Source organism: Entelurus aequoreus, linkage group LG22, assembly GCF_033978785.1.
Source record: "Entelurus aequoreus isolate RoL-2023_Sb linkage group LG22, RoL_Eaeq_v1.1, whole genome shotgun sequence".
NCBI lineage: Eukaryota > Metazoa > Chordata > Actinopteri > Syngnathiformes > Syngnathidae > Entelurus > Entelurus aequoreus.
In genome coordinates, this window is record NC_084752.1 from 22845338 (window position 1) to 22871192 (window position 25855).

Consider the following 25855-nt stretch of genomic DNA (forward strand, 5'->3'; position numbering starts at 1 on the left):
TCAATAAAATGCCTGATATTTTCTTACTAAATGTATTTCGTTCCATTTCAACAGAAAAAAATATATGCACTGCAGGAAATTACATACCTTTTAAGCTAATAGTATCCAATATTGCAACAAATGTTATATTTTCAGAATTTTCAAACCATTTATTTTGTTCTAAATAGAAATAAATACTTAAATATCTGCTTGACTTAAAGCAAGCTATCCACCAAGTTGTATGCCGTAAATATGACAATGGATTTTAGATTACATTTACGGTAGTTTTTACAGCATATTACTGTACATTTTTACGGTAAAATTCTGTCGACTGAGGTGCCAGTTTAGTTTGGCGGGCTCCAATGTTTTTTTCCTTCTTTATTATGCATTTTCGGCAGGTGCGACTTATACTCCGAAAAATACGATAATTGTTGTTTGCTATAAATGCAAAAACTGTACCAAGTTTTTTGAACAGTAAAAAACTGACAGCTCTGTTGCCAGAATTAAAAAAAAACAGTGCTACTGTCTTTCCATGTACAAAAATTTGTTGTAAAAGCCACCAAAATTCTGGCGAATTGTTTACGTAAAAAAACAGCACTACCGTTTTTCCATTTACCGTAATAGGTTGTAAAAAAACACTTTATATTTCACAGTAAAATTCTGGTGATTGAATTACCAACTGTTTACTGTAAAATCTAAATATTTGTTTACAGTGTACATGAAAAAATATCTATAATAATCAAATGCATGGGCAAATTCATATATATTTGTTGTTACATGCTGAGGGCAGCCATAACTGCGATGTGGCCCTTAATGAAAACCAGTTTGACATCGCCTGCTATAAGGACATAACTACACCAATATTGTTTCTTCGACCCCTTAAAATGTCCGTTCTTCATCTTACCAATATATTTTGGACCATTCCGTAGTTCCGACATTGTGGGGACCGAGGCCAGTATGAGTGAAAAAAAGCAAGGTCCAGGTAGTGTGGTGTGGATAATCCCCGTCAAACACCTTTTGGGGTAGAACTACACCTCGGTGACCTCTGACCTCACCAATGTTCTTATGGATCAATAGACAAAAACATTTTTACTGACAGCATTAAAAAAATGAAGGACTTAACAGAAAGTTATATTTGTTATTTACTCTTCCTGTACAGGTATAATGGGTATAATCCCAATACTTTGTTGAAAGATGTTTTGCAGTAATTCACATGTTCACAAGATGGCAGTAAAAGAGCTAATAAAAAAAATTAATTCGGCTAAGATATATTTAGGGTATAATCATCAGCTTGAACTCTCATCAGGCCCAGCTTCTTTTTTTTTTATACATTTCAAGTGCACTAAAGTGATCAAGCCTACAATTATTGAACCGATTGCAAAGCAGCTACGTGCACATTTGAATAAATTTGTCACGCCAGGTCTGACTTTTACTCTTGTGTTTATTATTGCTTATTTCAGTTCACTTCCTGTTTGGCTCTACCACTCTGGTCTTAGCGCTGTCTCGCTAAGACCAGAGACTCCCCTGCTTCTGATCGCTAATCAAAGAGATATACTGTATATGCCAGCCTCGCCTTCCCTCCAGAGCTGGATCATTGCAAATGTTTGCATTTCATGCACGTCGCCTACGGTCTCTGCCACTTGAGGTGCGAGTATGTGACAAAAATGTCACTAGGTGACCACTCACACCCTTATATCACAACTAATCTTTTTAAATCAAAATACCGTATTTTTCGGACTATAAGTCGCAGTTTTTTTCATAGTTTGGCCGAGGGTGCGACTTATACTCAGGAGCGACTTATGTATGAAATTATTAACACATTACCGTAAAATATCAAATAATATTATTTAGCTCATTCACGTAAGAGACGAGACGTAGAAGATTTCATGGGATTTAGCGATTAGGAGTGACAGATTGTTTGGTAAACGTATAGCATGTTCTATATGTTATAGTTATTTGAATGACTCTTACCATAATATGTTACGTTAACATACCAGGCACGTTCTCAGTTGGTTATTTATGCCTCATATAACGTACACTTATTCAGCCTGTTGTTCACTATTCTTTATTTATTTTAAATTGCCTTTCAAATGTCTATTCTTGGTGTTGGGTTTTATCAAATAAATGTCCCCAAAATATGCGACTTATACTCCAGTGCGACTTACATATGTTTTTTTCCTTCTTTATTATGCATTTTCGGCCGGTGCGACATATACTCCGGAGCGACTTATACTCCGAAAAATACAGTAGTCAGTATTTATTTTTGGATGTTTTTTTTTTTGTTTAGAAAAGTGTAAAAGTTTTGATAAACGTCACTGTGATTGCACACAGGTAACTTACTGCGTTTAAATTGGATAAGACATGACGCATGACACCTAACAACTGTTTGATTGTAAAAAAAGTAATATATTATGGTCATTACTTGCATAGTTGGTGTTTCCGCATATTCTTGAAGTCCTTCCAAAGGTAGTTTCATAGTCGCACACGTCCCTCTATGATGGCATCATATAGTTGATCAGTAACAGCCTCGTAATGCCTAACAAGGCTGTTTAGATAGTAGATCTTTTCTTCAGAGTTTTGCGGCTTGTAACCTTCCTTCTGCAGACGTGTCTTTTGAATCTTGAAGGTTCCTGAAGATAAAGCAAGTAGTTGCGTTTTTTTCTTTTCCTCAAAGTATTTGCACTTCCTCTGTTGTCTCACCTGTAGTGTCCACAGCTGGTGTGAGTCGCAGGAAGACAGGGCGAGCGTAGGGGGCGAGGGATTTTTGTACGGCAATCAAGAAGGCATTCAGGTCAAAGTGGTCTCCTGTATGCGCTATTGCTGCCATACCGGCCCTACCTTCCACACCTGTACACACACAAACACAAATGTTGCAAAAATTGTTATTATTTCATGTACTGTGTTTTTAGGACTATAAGGCACATTTAAAATCATTTAATTTTCTCAAAAATCTACATTATAACCAGGTGCACTGATGTACGTATTAGTTCTGGTTGTGCTTACATCGGTATAGCGCGGTTGGTAGAGTGGCCGGGCCAGCAACTTGAGGGTTCCAAGTTCGATCCCCACTTCCGCCATCCTAGTCACTGCCGTTGTGTCCTTGGGAAATACACTTTACCCACCTGCTCCCAGTGCCACCCACACTGGCTTAAATGTAACTTACATATTGGGTTTTACTATGTAAAAGAGCTTTGAGTCACTAGAGAAAAGCGCTATATAAATATAATTAACTTCACACTTCACTTGCCGACCGAGAAGCAATTTTATTTGGTACATGGTGTAATATAAGTGTGACCAGTAGATGGCAGTCACACAAGAGACATGTGTGGGTTGCAGGTTGACGCCTGTTCTATAAACGACGCTAGCAAATATCTGTAAGCAAGTAACACCAAAAATGTTGATTTTTCATTGCAAATGTAGAACAGTACACAAGGTGCTCAAAAATATGTCAAAATGTTTTAGTACGACTTTGGTAAACTACAAAGCCGCATCGCTTGATGGATCACAGAGCATTACGATTATAGTAGTCAGACGTACAGTGCTTCAACAAATGGGTATTATTATGGTGTGTGTGTGTGTGTGTGTGTATAAGGACCCCAAAATGACACCTAATAGCAGACATATTATCTGCCATTTTGTTTCGCAATATTATGCAAAACCAATTTCTTCTAGCTGATGTGTATCAGTTTCGAAAATGTGTGTACATCCGCCATTGTAGTCAATAAGCTCCTTCTTTTTGTCTATCATCTTGTTGTGGAGTATTCCTCCTCCGCTGTTGCCATTTCTAATATAAAATAGTGTACAGTCCTGACTTAAATCTGTCGGTAGACTCGCTATGGAAGCACATAGCGAGTCATCTTTCTGACCGCCATCCTGAAGAGGCGGTCAGAAAGCAGCTTGGAGATGTTCTGTAAAACAAAACCTATGCAACATTTTGACCAAAGAACCACCATTAAATGTTGTGCAGACCACAAGTAAGTAGTGTAAATGTAGAAAGAAAAAAAATCATAATTTGACCCCGTATAATCCAGTGCACCTTTTCTATGAAAATAAACCCTCTCATCGGCAGGGCGCTTTATAACCCGGTAGTTATTTTTGTTCAGATTTAGAGGTGAGTTAGATCTTAACCCACTTGTCTTTGGCTGAGTGAAGGAGTGTACTCTGGACCGGTCAGCAGAAAAAACAACAATCATTTATCATCTATGGATGATTTTAGAGTGGAAGAAAATACACGCTGTTTGACGACTCCTTTATTATGCAGGCTATTCCCATGTGTTTTGTCCCACTATTGTTTGTGCACCAATGCTTAACTTTGAAAGTTACAGAGGCCCAGATGTACAATAAGTAGTGCTATTGTGGATTCCACCACCACACATTCTCACTGCTTGAGACTTGAGCAGTGCTCGCCAGTAAACTAAAAGGCCAGGCTGTCAACGCCCCGACCGGCACCGCTCTTTAGGCGTCAGGGATTGAGGAATATAGCACTTTTAGGAGGAACTGCACTTGTTTTTGTTTTTACATTACCCAGCATCCACAAAAACACACCTTTTTCTGTACGTTCTAAATACTGAAAAACTGCTAGTACAAGGCGGCTAAGCATGTAGGCCGAGTCATTGGGATTCATTTACTCTGCCTGTAAAGCGCACAAAAACATAATCACAATTTACATGCCGTGACCTGCATATTACCCCAGCTATAGCAGCAGTTATTGTAAGAGCTAACACAGAGGAACTACTTTTCTGGTGTCGTGACCAACGTTCCCTCTAAAGGTGTGCGCCTGCGCAATTGCGCACTGCTCACGCGTCCTCTGCGCACAGCCTATTAATGCCGTGCAGAAAATCAAAAATCCCATCTGAACTTTAAACAAAATAAACACATTACAATTTATTCTGTATGATTTTTCAATGCAACTCTGTGACTGACAAGTGACAACAAGAGTGGCCCCAATGAATAAAACAATCTTTGTCAACACAGTTCAATTATCCTCTGTCGAGACACTTTACGGTCAAGAATTCCATCAATCACTTTATTGAGCAAAACTGTTTGTAACCACACCAAAAACATGAGTAATTAAAAACTTTTATCTATAAAAACTGGTGATTTTCTGCCATACAAACCAGGCTTAAACCAACTTTGTAATCCGTCATATCAACAGAAGCCGCTCGCTCTGTCTCACCTGCACCAACACACTTAGCCAGTGCTGCGTTTATGGCCACACAAAAAGTAGGACAACCCCAACGCCACACAATGTGTAAATGCCAGGTTGTAACACTCTGACTCCTCAACCAGATGTGTGCTTATTTTACTGTCATTTATTAAGAATGTTAATCTAAGGATATAATTCATGAAATATTGTCACTAGATATCATAAATGCTAATAAAAAAGATGTATTTTACAGACAGAAAGTTACAGGAACCAAATGTAATCTCTGAAAGGGGTAACATTTCTTTTAAAGGCAGGACCCGCAGCCAGACATACAATACTAGCACATAGGTCATGAAAAACATGTTTTTTTGTTATTGTCATTGTAAGAGGGCAAAATCACTTATATCAGAAAATTATTTTAATAAAACATTTAAAAATGGTTATGATGTCAGGTTTGGGACAGGTGTGACGCTGGTGTGGCCACAGTGTGCACGTGTCTGATGTTGCTCACATGGGCTCCACTGAATGCTCAGGGAGTTTGTGCGTTTGCTCACACACATGAAAAATTAGAGGGAAGATTGGTCGTGACACATCGGTCTGCTCACACTGCTCCTCCGACCACTAGCTTAGAGCTGCTAATAATGTTGGTTGCGACCTGCCATAACAAAAGAAGAAGGAACTTGAGCTGTTTTTTCTGCTGCTGTATTTTGTTTGAGTTAGTCAAAGTTAATGCTGTATTATAATTATTGAATTTCACCTGTATAGTAGAAAGATGTGGTCAGCTTTGAAAACCCACACGCTACCAACTTGATGCTATATGGCTCTCATCTTGACTCTCAACAAGTACAATTTAGCGTAAGACCCTCGGAGAATGAGTATGTTTTATTTCAGAAGTGAGGATTATTCTGAGTGTAGCAGCTCAATTAGAGCGGACATTGTAAGTTACTATTTTATGTTCAAATTCAGGGTTGTCCATTGCAGGCCACATCGCTGTTGAGGCTGCCCTCAGTTGAATATGCTACAAAGACAACATGATGTTCAAACTGATAAACTTTTTTTTTTCCGCAAATAATAATTAACTTTAGAATTTGATGCCAGCAACACGTGACAAAAAAATCGGGTGGCAATAAATACTGATAAAGTTGAGGAATGCTCATCAAACATTTATTTGGAACATCCCACAGGTGAACGGGCAAATTGGGAACAGGTGGGTGCCATGATTGGGTATTAAAGTAGATTCCATGAAATGCTCAGTCATTCACAAACAAGGATGGGGCGAGGGTCACCACTTTGTCAACAAATGCGTGAGCAAATTGTTGAACAGTTTAAGAAAAACCTTTCTCACCCAGCTATTGCAAGGAATTTAGGGATTTAAAAGCTTTAGAAGCTTAAAAAATGTGTCTCCTCAGTTCCCAAACATTTACCGAGTGTTGTTAAAAGGAAAGGCCATGTAACACAGTGGTGAACATGCCCTTTCCCAACTACTTTGGCACGTGTTGCAGCCATGAAATTCTAAGTTAATTATTATTTGCAAAAAAAAAAAAGTTTATGAGTTTGAACATCAAATATCTTGTCTTTGTAGTGCATTCAATTGAATATGAGTTGAAAAGGATTTGCAAATCATTGTATTCCGTTTATATTTACATCCAACACAATTTACCAACTCATATGGAAACGGTTTGTATCTAAAACCAAATAATTAATTATTGATTTTAGACGTAAGAAGGACATTTCTGCGGAGTGCATCATACATAACAAAAAAGTTGACATTGTTCCATCATATAAATATTTGGGGACCTTTTTTGACGACCAGCTCAAGTTGATGTGAACACCGATTTTATAGTGAAGCGAGCACAACAGAGAATTCATCCATCCATCCATCCATCCATTTTCTACCGCTTGTCCCATTTGGGTTTCGCGGGGGGTGCTGGAGCCTATCTTCTCAGGAAATTTAATTATTTCTCTGTCAGGCCTGTCGTTTTTATCAATCATTTATTGAGAGTCTTATGTGTTTTTCTTGTATTTGTAGGTTTCACTGTCCTTCAGTTAAAGACCGAAACTGCCTGACTAGTATTGTTAAGTCTTGAGATTACCGGAGTAAAACTAAGAGACTTAAACTTCTTTTGCAACCAGCAAATCCTCCGAAAAAGCAAAGAGCATTTTAGCCTCCGAGAGCCATGTCCTTGCGGGTGAATTCTCTCTGTTGCCTTCAGGGCGACGTTATGCCCTTCCATTGTGTAAAACAAATCGCTTTTCGAAAACATTTGCCCCCTCTGCACTCAGACTCTTAAACTTTTAAATTTTTCAGAGTTTTGTATTTTTTATGTATTTATTGACTTCTTATTTATTGTGAGCCATGTAGGCTTTGTGAACCACGACAACCTGTAGCTCAAAATGAATTGCCCCTTGAGGGATTCAAAAAATTGTTTGGATTGAATTTGAATTGAAGACATGTATTTTTTGTCTCACATAAGGGTTGTGGATGTTGGGCAAAATAAAATTTAAAAAAAGTGCAGTTCCCCTTTAAAATAGCTGGCATGCATTCCACAGGGGTTAGTGCGTCTGCCTCACAATACGAAGGTCCTGGGTTCCATCCTGCGCTCGGGATCTTTCTGTGTGGAGTTTGCATGTTCTCTCCGGGTACTCCGGCTTCCTCCCACCTCCAAAAAACATGCACCTGTGGATAGGTTGATTGGCAACACTAAATGGTCCCTGGTGTGTGAATGTGAGTGTGAATGTTGTCTGTCTATCTGTGTTGGCCCTGCGATGAGGTGGCGACTTGTCCAGGGTCTACCTCGCCTTCTGCCCGATTGCAGCTGAGATAGGCTCCAGCACCCCCCGCCACCCCGAAAGGGATAAGCGGTAGAAAATGGATGGATGGAAGGGCATTCCACAGGGCTAAGTATATGAACATGTGACACAATCAGAAAATCTCATGTAATGTCAATTTGGTTTTATGACAACATTTGGACAATTGTTGACAAGATTTTTGGTGGTTGTCTTCCGACATAACATCAAGGACATTAGATGCTATTTAAATATTGTGATAATATCATCTTGTGAGTTAGCAACCCTATATATGGAAAAAATATTCACATGCTAAAAGTGATCTAAATATTACTGTTTTGGCAACCAAATCACCATTTTGAGGTCTTTTAAATGCCTCAAACCTGTCACATAACATGCTCAGTAACAGAAAGTGGGAAAGATCGTAAAGAAAAATCATGCTCATCATGACAGGATGCATGAAAATCCTGTGCGCATGTACTGCAATATGCCATTTTGGTTTGCAATGTCCGAAGACATTGTGTTGAATATAATAATAATAATTATAATAATAATAATAATAATGATAATAATAATAATGGATTCGATTTTATATAAGCGGTAGAAAATAGATGGATGGATGGATAGATTTTATATTGCGCTTTTCTATTATTAGATACTCAAAGTGCTCACAGAGAAGTGAGAACCCATCATTCATTCACACCTGGTGGTGGTGGTAAGCTACATTGGTAGCCACAGCTGCCCTGGGGTAGACTGACGGAAGCGAGGCTGCCAGTTTGCGCCTACGGCCCCTCCGACCACCACCTATCATTCATTCACCAGTGTGAGCGGCACCGGGGGCAAGGGTGAAGTGTCCTGCCCAAGGACACAACGGCAGCGATTTGGATGTCAAGAGGCGGGGAGCGAACCTGCAACCCTCAGGTTTTTGGCACGGCCGCTCTACCCACTATGCCATGCCGCCCCTAAATATTACCTGCACAATGTGTTGTAGGCAAAAAAAAAAAAGGAAAGTGACATCAGCTCTACCTGGCACACAAACTCCATAGACGGCGACATCGGTGTGTCCCAGCAGGCCACTGAGGACTCCCTCCACCTCCGTGGTGGAAACATTCTCCCCTCTCCAGCGAAACGTGTCGCCACAGCGATCCCTGAAGTACATGTAGCCATAATCGTCCATCACCAACACATCACCTGGAAGATGGTAAACAAGGAAAACAACAGGATTAGCCCTCCATCTTGAATACGCCGGACCAATATCTATTCGCATTTAGGTCTTCTTTGGTTTTTTAGACTCTGATTTCCTCTTTTGTTTTTTTTTAGCAATAACAGCAAGGGCAGGTATCACGATCTTTCTAGGTGGGTGTTTGGCAGCCATTTTATTACTACAGAAAAGTTTGCACCGTGCACACGCTTCCTTATATACTGCGTCAGCCAATGAGGAGGCTTCTTGGTGGGCTCTGCTCACCCCTCCTTTCTCTAAATCCTGTGATTGGATCTGGACAGAAGACAAATGATTTTGTCTTCAGGGGTTTTATTTACTAAAATACTTAATAAAAAGGCAGACAGACAGCACGCAAACATACGATTTTTACTGTTCCGATATGATTTTTTTTTTTTTTAGTTAAAGAATATAACTTAGGTTCCCCAGTTTTAACAAATCTTACCTAGACATTTTGGACAATTGAATGCTTCCAACTTTGTGGGAAGGGTTTTGGGAAGGCCTCTCTATGTTCCAGCATGACTGCTTCAGTACACATAGCAAAGTCCATAAAACATGCTTGGATGAGTTTGTTATAGAGAAACTTCAAAGCGCTGACCTCAACCCTCACTGACCTTTCATGGAGGACTGGATATAAAGGATCCTATCGCAGCTGACATTTTGCATAAGGTGCTGACATAATTTAGACAAAAAGCAGTTACGTATGAAATGTCTAAAGTCAAGTATGACACTCACAGGAGACATATGATGTGTGGCTTTCGCGAATGAATTTACGTATTTTGAAAGGCTCTTTTAAGTGAACGATGAGATCCGATTTGCAGTTGGAAGCCGTTTGGTAGCCGTTTTTTAATGCACGTGCAGATACAGTGTCTCCTCACTGGCACCTGGAATAGAAAATGAGTCAAAGGAAAGTTATCAACATTTGGATTAACTTTATTTTTATTATTATTATTATTAATACTTTTTTTTTTCATTGTTCCGATTTGTAAAGTACTTTAAGTGTACACACACCACTTAGGTTAATACTGTGCGATTTTTATGATGTCTTTATTTTCATTCTAGTCTTATTTCTATTTTTTAGAACCAATATACATTTTATTCTTACGTATTATTTGTTAATTTTTTCCAGTATTGTTAAAATGCTCTTGTGCTACAAAGATTTTTTAGGTGAGGGAAAATTCAAAATACTGTCAAAGCATGGGGATATACAATGAAATCAAAACAAAAATGAAATTATAGCCATTGTTTCACAATAATCCCCACCAATAGAATAATGCCTGTGTACATGTTTTTGTTTAATTACATTTTTATTCTTTTAATGCATATATTTTCTTATAACTGCTACCACACTGCAAATTATTTGCCACTTGCCAAGGTTTACATTTTATTTCTAGAAATGTATCTAGTTCAAAGAGCTATTTAATCATTTTTAGTCATTGACTTTACATCCTAATCTTAATTTTAGCATAAATATTTGTATTTTGTCTATATCAGTTAAAACATTTTGCAATTGAGAAAATAACTATTCAAATAAGATATTTTGGTTTCCCCCACAGAGACAATATTGTTTAAAGATTCTGTAACATCTCGAGGAGGCTTAATTTAACAATTGCCAGTTTATTAATACTAGAATAATATAATAGAATAAAATACTACATTCTATCTTAAAATTCCTACCAATTTCTAGATGTACAAATTTTAACTTAGGATGTCTTATCAAGTAAAATTAACAAGCTTCATAGACAGATAATTTCAGTAGTTTCTTATATTTTTTTCCTGAATCTATAGTCTTTTCGTCTTATATTTTGTCAGATCTTTTTTTGAGGTACAGTGATTGTTTCGTTGATTTAAAAAAAAAAAAACTGCTAAAAAAATAACTAGAATAACAAGCCAGTCTTTTGGAAGGTTCTTTGAAAACAACAGTTCCCTTCAAAGAGCCATAAATTCAGGGCTGCTACCTTCCTCTAGGCAAAACACGGGCTGTGCGTCGGGCCCCACCATCTCTTAAGGCCCCAATTTGCATGAAGCAGTACATATAAAATGTTAATTAATGATATGAAATTTTACCGCAAACATACTCCTATAGCAAGGGTGTCGAAAGTGCGGCCCGCGGCTAATTTTTTAACGACTTACGGCACATTTTTTAAAGAATACTATTCCAAAAAAAAACATAAAAAGTGGAATAAAAGAGCAAACAGGTGAAATGTAACAAGTAAAAGTTGCAATGTTGACTTTAATAACATTAAGCTGCCATGTAGGCTGTTTTTTACTTTAAAACTGCCATTGCTCAAAAATAATAAAAACTTATAATCAATGGATAGATCTGCAGTTTATCGAAAGATTTAAGCGTTGAAAGTAATAATATTATGTATTGATATATGAGGTGGCGACTTGTCCAGGGTGTACCCCGCCTTCCGCCCGATTGTAGCTGAGATAGGCTCCAGCGCCCCCCGTGACCCCGAAATGGATGGATGGATGGATATATGACTTATTTTTTACATTTTTATGACTGGCGGCCTTTTGGATCCCCAAGATAAAAAGCAATGGCATTATGAATGATATACCCTTTTAAAGCTCCAATTACTTCACATCAAATATAACATTTTTAAAAATGTTTTGGGGAAAATATTGCATATTTCATGTTTTTGCCATAAAAAACAGGTTTTTTTTTTCTTTTCTTTTTTTAAGGGGGTATAAATCATAAAAAAATTACTAAAACTTTATGTCAACAGTGAGATCTGAAGTTGATCAATACATATTTAAGTCTTGAAAGTAAAACAAATTATATATGACAAATTTTTAATACATTAAGACTGGGAACCTTTCGGGTCCCTAGGACCTTTAACATTCACCAAAATTAAGTGGAACCCTAATGGTTCTGAAAATAATAACTACCAAAATGGCCCCTGCATGCTTTGATTTTTCAGGGTGTGGCCCTCAGTGTTAAAAGTTTGGACATGCCTGTCCTGTAGCCTTTTCTCGCTTTGTCAAAGATAAGAATATAATGGCAAATTAATCCATACTGTCTTATTGTCTCCCGTGGCACACAGTGATAATGCCTGGCTGATGATGTACAGTATAAGGATTGATTCCAGATCGGGATTGTACCAGGAACATGTGTAACTTCATGTATTCAGTATGAAAATGTTATTTCAACTAAAAATATATAAATTATTGAACAATGCATGTCCCATGAATTAGTTTTAGTACAAAACATACATACAATTTATTCAAGTATGATCAAAAAAAAAAAAAGTATAAAAATTGTTTGACAAAAATGAAAAAGTGTCAACATTTTTAGTAATGGGGGCCTTAAAATAAAAATCTTCCTAGGGCCCCAATTTAGTCTGGGGCAGTCCTGCATGAATCCCATCTCTTTATTGAGGGCTTCGGATTTTTGGCTATAGTATACCACTATGCATTGCCAGCAACCATATTGAAAGGCTTGCGTCATCGTTCACGTACTATTTACAAACTATTCGGTGGAAAATAACATTGCACCGGCTGTGATAGGATGGAGAAATACTGTGCATCACCCGATAAGAAGTCCCTTCAGTGTTATAAGTTGAAAACAGCTGTAATTGGATGTAGACAAGTCTGAGTGGAGCAGAAACCACGACATCTTCCCTGATGTCTCTTACCCGTACTTAGTGAATTACTTAATTTGTCAACTCAGCCCCTTTCACATCTTGAAGGACTTTCAAAATGATAAGAGTCTAGAAAGCTATGACTGCTTTGTTTGTGGATGGGTTCGTGACGTTTATGTTTATCTCTATAAACCCAGTGGACATCATGCCAGGCTAGAGTAATGCCTTCTCAGAAATGACCCGACCCAAGTCAGACACCCAGGATAATCATGGATAACCAATCTAATGTCATGTCAGCACACTGTGACTGTAAGGCAGAATTGAGGGGATGATGTTCTCATGTCTTTTCACTTTTCTTTTAAGTGGAGGCTCCAGTCCAGATGAGAGAAGTGAGTACACTATCGATACTATCAAAGTTATCAACCAAGCTTCGATCAAGTTTCGATCAAGATATGGCAAAGTGGGGCTGTCATTTTTTTAGATACATTTTTACTTAAAAAATGTTGTTAATGACCTGAAATGAAACGATCTGAACAAACAAAAAGCCGTCATAGAACGTCATATCTCGGTTGATTGCAGTAATCCGTGCTTGCCTTTGTTTACTCTTCTTTTCAGCACCGGATGTTTACAAACGAAGCCTGCTAATAGGGCCAACGGCAATGCATTGTGGGAAATGTAGAACAATCCGAAGCCCTCTATATTAGTGTTTTATTGCAGTGTTTTTCAACCTTTTCTGAGCCAAGGCACATTTTTTTCATTGAAAAAATCTCCAGGCAAACCACCAGCAGAAAACATAAAAAAATGAAACTCAGCAGCCGATATTGACAATAAAAAGTAGTTCTCGCAATTGTTGGATATGAATTCAAACCATAACCAGGCATGCATCACTATAGCTCTTGTCTCAAAGTAGGTGTACTGTCATGACCTGTCACATCACGCCTTGACTTATTTGGAGTTTTTTGGTGTTTTCCTGTAGGTAGTGTTTTAGTTCTTGTCTTGCACACCTATTTTGTTGTTGATTGTCATGTCATGTACGGATGTACTTTGTGGACACCGCCTGCTGCTCCACACGCTGTAAGTTTTTGCTGTCGTCCAGCATTCTGTTTTTGTTTACTTTGCAGCCAGTTCAGTTTTAGCTTCGTTTCGCATAGCCATCTCTAAGCTTCAAAAACCTTTTCTTAGCGGTTTGTTTTTGGTTTTTCATTTTTCGTTTTCGTAGCCTTTTGTTTATTTTTGGTTTAAGCATTAGATACCTTTTTACCTGCAAGCTGCCTCCCGCTGTCGTCTGCATATTGTGATCACGACAAACCATGTTCCCGACATCTACAAAGCAATTAGCTACCTGCTGCCACCTACTGATATGGAAGAGTATTACACAGTTGCTCTGCCGATCTCTAGACAGCACAGACACTCAACAACGGCACATTTGCGGATTATAATTACTGCTTTGCAAAAAATATTTTTAACCCAATTAGGCGAAATTACATAATCTCCCACGGCACACCAGACTGTATTATTAGTCATTTGCACTCACGGAAAGCTGAGCTGTCCCACTGACTGTTTTCAAAAAGTGACTCATCTTCGCATGTCTCAGGATTGTGTCAGAAGCAGACAGACAAAATGTTGCTTTAAAAGACAAACCACAGCGTGCCTGAGACATAGGCAGAGTCCCCCATCCTGAAGACGCTGTGTGCTATTTTCTTATTGGTGGAATCGTCATCAGCATAGCCGTCAAACCTCCTGAGTGGGTCCTTATGGTTGATGCGGCCCACCAACATTCCTGGTTCCCCTGGAAGCAGACAGAGACATAAACCCACATACGGGTCTTAGATTATGCCTAATGAAAATACAGCTGGGTGTATTTCATAAGCAATCATAGCTTCCAATGTTTTTATTGTTACCAGGCTGACATGGTATACAGAGTCCCAGTGCGTCCCTCAGCAGTTCTCTGCTGTCTTCCTCCACCCTCACCAGCCTGATGGGGTAGAAGCTGGGCAGGATGCGGCTGTTGAAACCACATGCGCCCACCTGGACAGGTAAAAAAAAAAATAGAACTTGCTGGTGTGAGAGAGGAAGCAGTATTCCAACTGAAATGCACGGAAACGCACCGTTCCATCGATGTTGATGAGGCTACAGTTGCACTCCGTAGCGCCGTAGAATTCTCCAACATGTTTGATTCCAAACCTCTGAACAAACTCCTCCCACACGGATTGACGGAGGCCGTTACCGATAGCAATGCGGACCCGGTGATGCCCCTCAGATGGACGTACCGGCTGGGCCAAAAGGTAGCGGCAAATCTCTCCAATGTATTGGATTACCTGCACAAAAAAATACAAGCACTGCTGAAAACCACAGGTGTGAAACTCAAGACCCGGGGGCCATATCTGGCCCACCGCTTCAGTTTATATGGCCTGCAAAAGCCTGGAAATAAATACGTACTTTATCTTTCTATCTATCTCAATTTTCACAGGAAAAATATATGTACTGCATACTACTTGGATATTTTTTCAACTTTGATATTGTCTAATATTGCAACAAATTTTACATTATCATACATTCTATTTTAAATTTTAAAAAAAACTTAAATATCTGCTCGACTTATAATTTCAAAGCAATTCATCCATCAAATTGTACACTGTAAAATGGTAAGAAAAAAAAATAACTGGATGCTGAGTTGCCAGAATTTTACCGTAAAAAATAGTGATACTATTCTTCCATTTACAGTAATACACTGTAAACACAACAATCATAGACTTTCTGGTAAAAAAAAAAAAAACCTGAAAACTCAGTCGACAGAATTTTCCATTAAAAACAGTGGCACTGTTTTACCATTTACTATAGAGGCTGAGCTACCATTTCTTTACCACATTATTTTCACAGTTTACATAAAAAATATACAATATTTAAATGTAAGGGCAATTTTAACAATATTATGAGGTGAATCTTTTGTATTTCTTTTCATCTATTATTTACTGTTATTTAAGCACCCCATAACTGTGATGTGGCCCTCAAACTAAACAAATTTGGCAACCCTGCTGTAAACCATTGAAAATACCCAATGTCTGTATTAATTTAAAAATATATATATTAATTATATTTTGTGTATTTTTTACCTGTCCTGGGAAAATAATAATTGATATCGGTCAATATCAAGTCCTGGAAAAAGTTGTATACCAACAGCTTAGTGACTTTCTCCTGTTAAACAATGTATTTGATACTTTCCAATCAGGCGTTAGGCCCCACCACAGCACTAAAACAGCTCTGATCAAGGTGACAAACGATCTCCGCCTGAATAAAGACGCGGGAAAAGTCTCAGTCTTGATTCTGCTGGACCTGAGTGCTCCCTTTGACACAGTTGACCATACTGTCTTAATACAGAGGTTAGAAAACTGGGTGGGAATATCCGGTTCTACAGAGTCCTCTCTCTATCACAGGACGTACTTTGTTGAAATTGGTAACTGTGTCTCTGACCTGTGGGGTTCCTCAGGGTTCGATTTTGGGATCCTACTGTTCAACTTGTACATGCTGCCACTAGTTCAGCTAATACGCAGCTTCAATGTCTTCTACCACAACTACGCAGATGACACTCAGATCTATGTGTCACTGACGGCAGGTGGACGTGGGCTTGTTGATTCACTTTGTCGCTGCATGGAACAGATCAGTGTGTGAATGCAAAACAAGAACCAGGAAATACGACCATATTAATCCAGTGCTTAGGTCACTGCACTGACTTCCTGTTGCTCGGAGAATAGACTTTAAAACAGCTCTTCCTTTGTACAAGTCTTTTCGTGGTCTTGTGCCAAAGTACATCTCTGACATGTTAGAACCATATGAACCATCCCGAGCTCAGGGAGTGGTCTCCTGCTGGTGCCGAGAGTCAGAACAAAACATGGTGAAACTACATCTGAGTTTTATGCTACTAAAATCTGAAATAGTCTTCCTGAAGTTGGAGGCGGGCCTCAACAATGTTCAAATCCAGCCTGAAAACACTTTTATTTATCGTGCATATGACAACTGAAAGTATTGAATTTACACTCTCTGATTTTATTTAGATTATTTTTATGATTGTTTTCACTTTTATTTTTGCCTTCTTGTATTTTTCTGTAAAGCCCTTAGAATAGCCTTGTGTACGAATTGTGCTCTATAAATAAACTGGCCTTGCCTCGTCATGTAGATGCCCCTATCGGCTGTACAGGTGTACTTTGCGAAAGAGAAGTGTGGGATTATTTGTGTTTAACCTAAAATACACCACATTTTGCCGTCATCAATGTTTTATACTCACAGTGCAATTGTGTTTGACACAGTCATCCCAGAACCTGCTGGCTGAGAACTTACTTCTGATGACGACGGTTGCACCAAACAGCAAACACTGACCTACACCCATGATCGTGCCTGCAAACACACACAACGGTTTGTCCTAATGAATTATGAATTTTTTTTATTTTATTTTTTCACACAAGTTAAACATTTAATTTAGTTTGGTGGTTTCACTTGAAAATGATTGAAATGAAATTCATAGAAAAATCTTACACAATCATGCAAAATACTGCACGACATTGACGCACCTGCAGAGTGATATAGAGGAAGGCAGTCATAGATGATGTCATCACCTCGTAGACCAAAAGCATAGAAACCAAAGGCAGCAATACGGAAATATCTGATGAAACAATTAAACGGCGAGAGTGAGAATGAATTATTATCATTCATAATGCAATTTGTCAATCCAAACTCCAGACTTGCATTCGAGTACCAACAAATCCATGTTTATGATAGATCTACTACAGAATACTTCATCTTACATGTTTGTCTTTTTTCAACCCTAAATCTCATAGTATTAAACATACTAAACTACGGTGGCAGACAAGGTTCACAACAAATGCAAACACCACAACGTAACAACGTTCATCCACAGCAGGGTTGCAAAAGCCACAACACTACAACTTTATGCCACAACACAACAACTTTCATCTACAGCACAAATGCAAAAGCCCCAGCACAGCAAGATAATGACACAACACAGCAACTTTACACCGCAACACAACAATCATAAAGGGACAACACAACAACTTTTATCCACAACAGGATTGCAAACGCCACAACACAACAGGATAATGACACCACACAACTTTACGCAACAATACTACGATCATAAAGCCACAACACAACGACGTTACGCCACAACAAAATAATCGTAAAGCTACAACAAAACAACTTTCTTCCACAACAGGATTGCAAAGGCCACAACACAACAACATAATGACACAACACAACAACTTTGCGCCACAACACAACAATCATAAAGCCACAACACAACAACTTTCATCCACAACAAGATTGCAAAAGATCTACGGTACTATAGATCTACTACAGAATACTTATTCTTACATGTTTGTCTTTTTTCAACCCTAAATCTCATAATATTAAACATACTAAACTACGGTGGCAACCACTTTGCGCCACAACACAACAATCATAAAGACACAACACAATAACTTCCATCCACAACAGGATTGCAAAAGCCACAACACAACAAGTTTACGCCACAACACAACAATCATAAAGGGACAACACAACAACTTTGATCCACAACAGGATTGCAAACGCCACAACACAATAGGGTAATGACACCACACAACTTTACGCAACAATACCACAATCATAAAGCCACAACACAACAACTTTACGCCACGACAAAATAATCGTAAAGCTACAACACAACAACTTTCTTCCACAACAGGATTGCAAAGGCCACAACACAACAACATAATGACACAACACAACAACTTTGCGCCACAACACAACAATCATAAAGCCACAACACAACAACTTTCATCCACAACAAGATTGCAAAAGATCTACGGTACTATAGATCTACTACAGAATACTTATTCTTACATGTTTGTCTTTTTTCAACCCTAAATCTCATAATATTAAACATACTAAACTACGGTGGCAACCACTTTGCGCCACAACACAACAATCATAAAGACACAACACAACAACTTCCATCCACAACAGGATTGCAAAAGCCACAACACAACAAGTTTACGCCACAACACAACAATCATAAAGGGACAACACAACAACTTTGATCCACAACAGGATTGCAAACGCCACAACACAATAGGATAATGACACCACACAACTTTACGCAACAATACCACGATCATAAAGCCACAACACAACAACTTTACGCCACGACAAAATAATCGTAAAACTACAACACAACAACTTTCTTCCACAACAGGATTGTAAAGGCCACAACACAACAACATAATGACACAACACAACAACTTTACACCACAATCATACAGGGACAACACAACAACTTCCATCCACAACAGGATTGCAAAAGCCACAACACAACAAGTTTACGCCACAACACAACAATCATAAAGGGACAACACAACAACTTTGATCCACAACAGGATTGCAAACGCCACAACACAATAGGATTATGACACCACACAACTTTATGCAACAATACCACGATCATAAAGCCACAACACAACAACTTTACGCCACGACAAAATAATCGTAAAGCTACAACACAACAACTTTCTTCCACAACAGGATTGCAAAAGCCACAACACAACAACATAATGACACAACACAACAACTTTACACCACAATCATACAGGGACAACATAACAACTTTTATCCACAACAGGATTGCAAACGCCACAACACAACAGGATAATGACACAACACAACTTTACGCAACAATACCACGATCATAAAGCCACAACACAACAGCTTTATGCCACAACAAAATAATCGTAAAGCTACAACACAACAACGTTCTTCCACAACAGGATTGCAAAGCCACAACACAACAACATAATGACACAACACAACAATCATAAAGTCACAACACAACAACTTCCATCCACAACAGGATTGCAAAAGCCACAACACAACAAGTTTACGCCACAACACAACAATTTGACACCATATGCACAACAACTTTACAACACAACAGTCATAAAACCACAACACAACAATTTCATGCAACAACAGAACAACTCTACATCACGGCACAATAATCATGTTGCCACAACACAACAACATTCATCCACGACAGGATTGCAAAAGATCTACTATAGATCTAAACTACGGTGGTAGACAAGGGTCACAACAAATACAAACACCACAACATAACAACTTTCATCCACAGCAGGGTTGCAAAAGCCACAACACTACAACTTTATGCCACAACACAACAACTTTTATCTACAGCACGAATGCAAAAGCCCCAACACAGCAAGATAATGACACAACACAGCAACTTTACACCACAACACAACAATCATAGAGGGACAACACAACAACTTTGATCCACAACAGGATTGCAAACGCCACAACACAACAGGATAATGACACCACACAACTTTACGCAACAATACTACGATCATAAAGCCACAACAAAACAACTTTACGCCACAACAAAATAATCATAAAGCTACAACACAACAAATTTCTTCCACAACAGGATTGCAAAGGCCACAACCCAACAACATTTTGACACAACACAACAACTTTACACCACAACACCACAATCATGAGGCCACAACAAAATAATCGTAAAGCTACAACACAACAACTTTCTTCCACAACAGGATTGCAAAGGCCACAACACAACAACATATTGACACAAAAAAACAACTTTACACCACAACACAACAATCCTAAAGCCACAGCACAAAAACTTCATCCACAACAGGATTGCAAAAGCCACAACACAACAAGTTTACTTTGAGCCACAACACAACAACGTTAAGCGACAGCAGAAGTGATGAACACAAATTTGTTGTGGCTTTTTACGCCACAACACAACAACTTGACACCATAGCACAACAACTTTACAACACAGTCATAAAACCACAACACAACAATTTTATGCAACAACAGAACAACTCTACATTACGGCACAATAATCATGTAGCCACAACACAACAACATTCTTCCACAACAGGATTTTAAAAGCCACAAAACAAAAACGTAAAGCCACAACACAACAATTTTACACTACAACACAACGTTTTTTACTTTACACCACGACACACGAATCATGAAACTACAATACGACAACTTTATGCAACAACACAACAATTTTCCTCCAAAACAGGATTGCAAAAGCCACAACACAAGATAATGCCACAACACAACAGCTTTACACCACAACAAAACAACATAAAGCCACAACACAACAGCTTTACACCACAACAAAACAACATAAAGCCACAACACAACAAATTTACATCACAACACAACAATCATAAAGCCACAACACAACAACATAAAGCCACAACAAATGCAAACACCACAACAGATCAACAGAAAGCCACAACACAACAATAATATACAATATGAAGCTACAACACAACAACTTTACACCACAACACACTAATATGAAACTAAAACACAACAACTTTTAGCCAAACACAACTGCAAAAACAACAATAAATGCAAACGCCACAACAACATAAAGCCGCAATACAACAACTTTTAGTCACAACACAATTGCAAAAGCACAAACACATTCAAAAGCCACAACACTACAACATAAAGCCACAATAGAATAGAATAGAATGGACTTTATTGTCATTATATTTGCATATAACGAGATTAAGGACTCCAACTTAAGGTGCGGTAGTGGGAACAAATATGGGGTAAAAATAAATTACACAAGAGGTAATAAAGAAAGAAAAAATTACAATTTAAATAAACACACTACTATCCAATAAAAATAATAAGAAAATGCTGTACAATATACAAAACACTATAGAAATACAAAATACAAAATACTGTACAATATACAGTACAAGACAAGAGTACCGGAGTAATATGTAAATAACAATCAGTGTCGGAATACAACAACATTGAGCGACAACAAAAGTGATGAACACAACGCAAGTTTTGTTGATATACCCAAGTGTTCCAGCGGAATGTTCAAGAAGTTTTAATGAACAAAGTTGGAAAAGTAAGTGAAAGTTAGTTGTTGTCAATGTCACTTCTTGGTTGTGTTCATCACTTCTGCTAGTTGCTTAACGTTGTTGTGTTGTGGCTTAAAGTTGTTGTGTTGTGGCCTAATGTTTTTGTGTTGTGGCTTAAAGTTGTTGCGTTGTGGCTAAATATAGTTGTGTTGTGGCTTAATGTTGTTGTGTTGTAGCTTAAAGTTGCTGTGTTGGGGCTTAAAGTTGTGGTGTTGTGGCTAAATATAGTTGTGTTGTGGCTTAATGTTCTTGTGTTGTGGTTTCAACTTGTTGTGTTGTAGCTTAAAGTTGTTGTGTTGTGACTAAATATAGTTGTGGCTTCATGTTCTTGTGTTTAGGTGAAAGGTGAAAAATGACTCATTTAAGTAACAGGACTGAAAGTACTTTCTTTTTTTTCTTTTTTTTATAAAATGTGCAACTACATGAAATATATCCAAATGACATTATACTAATAGCACGGTGACACTAAGCACATCACAGTGATTCAACAAACATATTGATTAATAACAACAACAAAAAATGTAGGTAACAGAACTGTGCTGAGGTAGAGAATTGTTCTGGTAGCAAATACCAAGCAACAGTACGTTTGCTGAAATAGAATATTTGTATTTGGTATTTGTTGATGTGTCCCATAGTTGTGCACTTTCTACATGTTTACCTTGTGGTTTGTTTTGGGTAAAAAAAAATGTTTTCATGGTTTGTTTTGCAGTTTCATTTTTGTTTCATAAACTCACCGACTGTGCACCACCACGGCTGCCTTTGGCATTCCTGTTGTACCAGATGTGTAAATGTAGAACAGTCTGTCTGTGTGCAGTAGAAGGAAAACATATCAATACATGTATGAAAACACATCAATTGTGACAACATTTAGCATGCACTAAATAAACAACAATATGTTTAAAATGTACATTTTTAAGTCAGCATCATTTTTGTAATTTAGTCCTGATGTCCATTTTTAATAATTGGTTTTCAAGTTCTGTAATGTCTATTTTTTATAATGGATGGATGGAACTTTATTGTCATTGCCCTTAAAGTGTGTCCAATATTACATTATGCCTTAAAGTTAGTGTTTCACCTATTAGATAGCAACATCAGTGTCATGAGCCCACATGGCAGTTTTGACCTTGTCTGCTATTTTCCTGTGTTTTGTATCATGGTGCTCCTATTTTGGCTGCGTCCTTACATTCTGCTCTGTTTCCTGCCAGCACACCTGTTGTCCATGAGTTAATCTAGCCTATTTAGTTTCACCTGTTGCTCCTGAATCATTGTGCTTTGTGCCTTGACAAGTGTTTGTCTTCTGTGCACTTCTATGCTGCACTAGATTTTTGTTTAGCACTACTAGTGTTTTCCAACTATATGGACTTTGTGCCTGTACGTTACCTTCCTTGCTCTGCATCCTGGGGTCCAAACCAACATTGGCAACATAATCACATAACAATCAGGCTCAGAATTTTTTATAAAAATGTTGTTTACAATATTTTAGCCAATCAAGGGTTGGCCAAGAGCCCAATTAGTTACCCCTGAATCCTGATTATTTTTACTTACTATACTTAGACCAGGGGTCCCCAAACTATTTATTTGTCTATATATATATATATATATATATATATATATATATGTATGTGTGGGAAAAAAAATCACAAGACTATTTCATCTCTACAGGCCTGTTTCATGAGGGGTTTTCCTCATGAAACAGGCCTGTAGAGATGAAATAGTCTTGTGATTTTTTTCCCACACATACATATTACGCTCTACCACGGTATCGAGCACTATTTTTTGGATAATCTAACTAAGACATATATATATATGTATATGTATATATATATATATATATATATATATATACACAGTGTATATATATATATATATATATATATATATATATATATATATATATATATATATATATATACAGTGTATATATATATATATATATATATATATATATATATATATATATATATATATATATATATATATATATATATATATATATATATATATATATATATATATATATACATATATATATATATATACATATATATATATATATATATATATATATATATATATACACTGTATATATATATATATATATATATATATATACACTGTATATATATATATATATATATATATATATATATATATATATATATATATATATATATATATATATATACACTACCGTTCAAAAGTTTGGGGTCACATTGAAATGTCCTTATTTTTGAAGGAAAAGCACTGTACTTTTCAATGAAGATAACTTTAAACTAGTCTTAACTTTAAAGAAGTACACTCTATACATTGCTAATGTGGTAAATGACTATTCTAGCTGCAAATGTCTGGTTTTTGGTGCAATATCTACATAGGTGTATAGAGGCCCATTTCCAGCAACTATCACTCCAGTGTTCTAATGGTACAATGTGTTTGCTCATTGGCTCAGAAGGCGAATTGATGATTAGAAAACCCTTGTGCAATCATGTTCACACATCTGAAAACAGTTTAGCTCGTTACAGAAGCTACAAAACTGACCTTCCTTTGAGCAGATTGAGTTTCTGGAGCATCACATTTGTGGGGTCAATTAAACGCTCAAAATGGCCAGAAAAAGAGAACTTTCATCTGAAACTCGACAGTCTATTCTTGTTCTTAGAAATGAAGGCTATTCCACAAAATTGTTTGGGTGACCCCAAACTTTTGAACGGTAGTGTATATATATATATATATATATATATATATATATATATATATATATATATATATATATATATATATATATATATATATATATATATATATATATATATATATATATATATATATATATATATGTATATATACACACACACAGACACACACACACACTGTCCCCCGGCCCCCCGAGTCAAAAAGTTAAACATTTCTAACTACTTTGTGGGGAAGGTATTTGTCTGTTCCATATGGCTGTCATTGATGCACAAAGCTAGGTCCACAACGGCAGATTGAGTTTGGTGAGGAAAAACTTGCACATCAAACGTTTTAGGACACATTCCAAGAGATATGGTGAACCAATGGATTTTGGGTCATATAAAAAAGGCGCACTTCCAACATTTTGTCCAAAAAGTCCTTCCAGGAGGGTGGAAGCAGTCGGATCCATTCAGCTCTCTAAACTTTACTCCACATGTGAAGTGCAACCAGAACCTCCCCCATCATTCCTTCACATGTTTGTATCGCCCTCACAACCCAAAAGGTTTCTGACTGTGCATGCAAAGACTTGACAAGCATCACCTCTGGAATGTCATGTAGAAAAATGTCAAAACAGAACAGACAAGCAAATTAACACAATAAAAACAATTGAAACCCCACTAGAAAGTACTTTTTTTTTCAATATTTAATGCAAAAAAAACTTTTTTTGTAATGTATTGGGGAAGAGTTTGTGCGTGCGTGCGTGTGTGTAGGTGCATGCATGTTTTTGCTCTGGCATGCAAACACATGCTTTAAAAATGGAGGTGTTGCAATCAGAACGTTGCAATATTTAAGGTATCTGATCATACACTCACCATTGAATGTCTTTTTGAGCGTGCAGCTGGGCGGGCGCCTGGGGGCACATGCCAGCAGTTCATCCAGACTCTCAACTTTGAAATCGGCTAGGGTCTCCTTTTCGGATTGTTCGCCGCTGCAGAACAAAACCATGTTGGAGTGCAATGACCCTCTAATCTCAACCACGGCTGGGACAGGAGCAGACATTATTGAGTTAGTGTCTCTCAAGCACAAATAAATGCTACTGTGTGTATACAACTAATCAATAATGACAGTATATCGTTGGGTGAACACATCTATGTCAGGGTTATTGAAGTTATTGCATGAGTACACATTCTGTAACTGTGGTTCTCAAACCTTTTCACCAAGTACCAACTCAGAAAAAACTTTGCTCTCCAAGTACCACCATAATGACCAACGTTAAAATACAGTAGCGTAGTAGGCCTAGTTATTCATTGAAACAAAGCAAATATTCTGTGTAACAAGTTTATTTAATATTTTTGGCCCCTGTAACATTACACACAGTTTGAACAGTAACACTGTGTTTGAATATAGGAAAATAAAACACTGTACTTTAATCAAATGATTCTTTGGCGTACCACTAGATGAAACCCGCTTACCA

At 37.5% G+C, this 25855-nt stretch overlaps 1 protein-coding gene across 2 annotated transcripts in view; it reads right to left on the bottom strand.

Moving 5' to 3' along the window:
• Nucleotides 1–236: 236 nt before the first annotated feature.
• LOC133639256 (long-chain fatty acid transport protein 1-like) overlaps nucleotides 237–25855 on the bottom strand; it is a 40435-nt gene continuing 14816 nt past the window's right edge. Inside the window, exons 4-13 of one of the 2 annotated variants that reach the window (XM_062032441.1) lie at nucleotides 25254–25421; nucleotides 22449–22518; nucleotides 17284–17375; nucleotides 17001–17110; nucleotides 14827–15036; nucleotides 14620–14746; nucleotides 14370–14507; nucleotides 8939–9103; nucleotides 2680–2826; nucleotides 237–2609 (exon numbers count right to left, since the gene is read on the bottom strand). In XM_062032441.1, the coding sequence (XP_061888425.1) occupies nucleotides 2452–2609; nucleotides 2680–2826; nucleotides 8939–9103; nucleotides 14370–14507; nucleotides 14620–14746; nucleotides 14827–15036; nucleotides 17001–17110; nucleotides 17284–17375; nucleotides 22449–22518; nucleotides 25254–25421 (1385 nt within the window). In that variant the 3' untranslated portion in view covers nucleotides 237–2451. The remainder of the gene's footprint in view (nucleotides 2610–2679; nucleotides 2827–8938; nucleotides 9104–14369; nucleotides 14508–14619; nucleotides 14747–14826; nucleotides 15037–17000; nucleotides 17111–17283; nucleotides 17376–22448; nucleotides 22519–25253; nucleotides 25422–25855) is intronic. The other variant, XM_062032442.1, reaches the window with a different exon arrangement.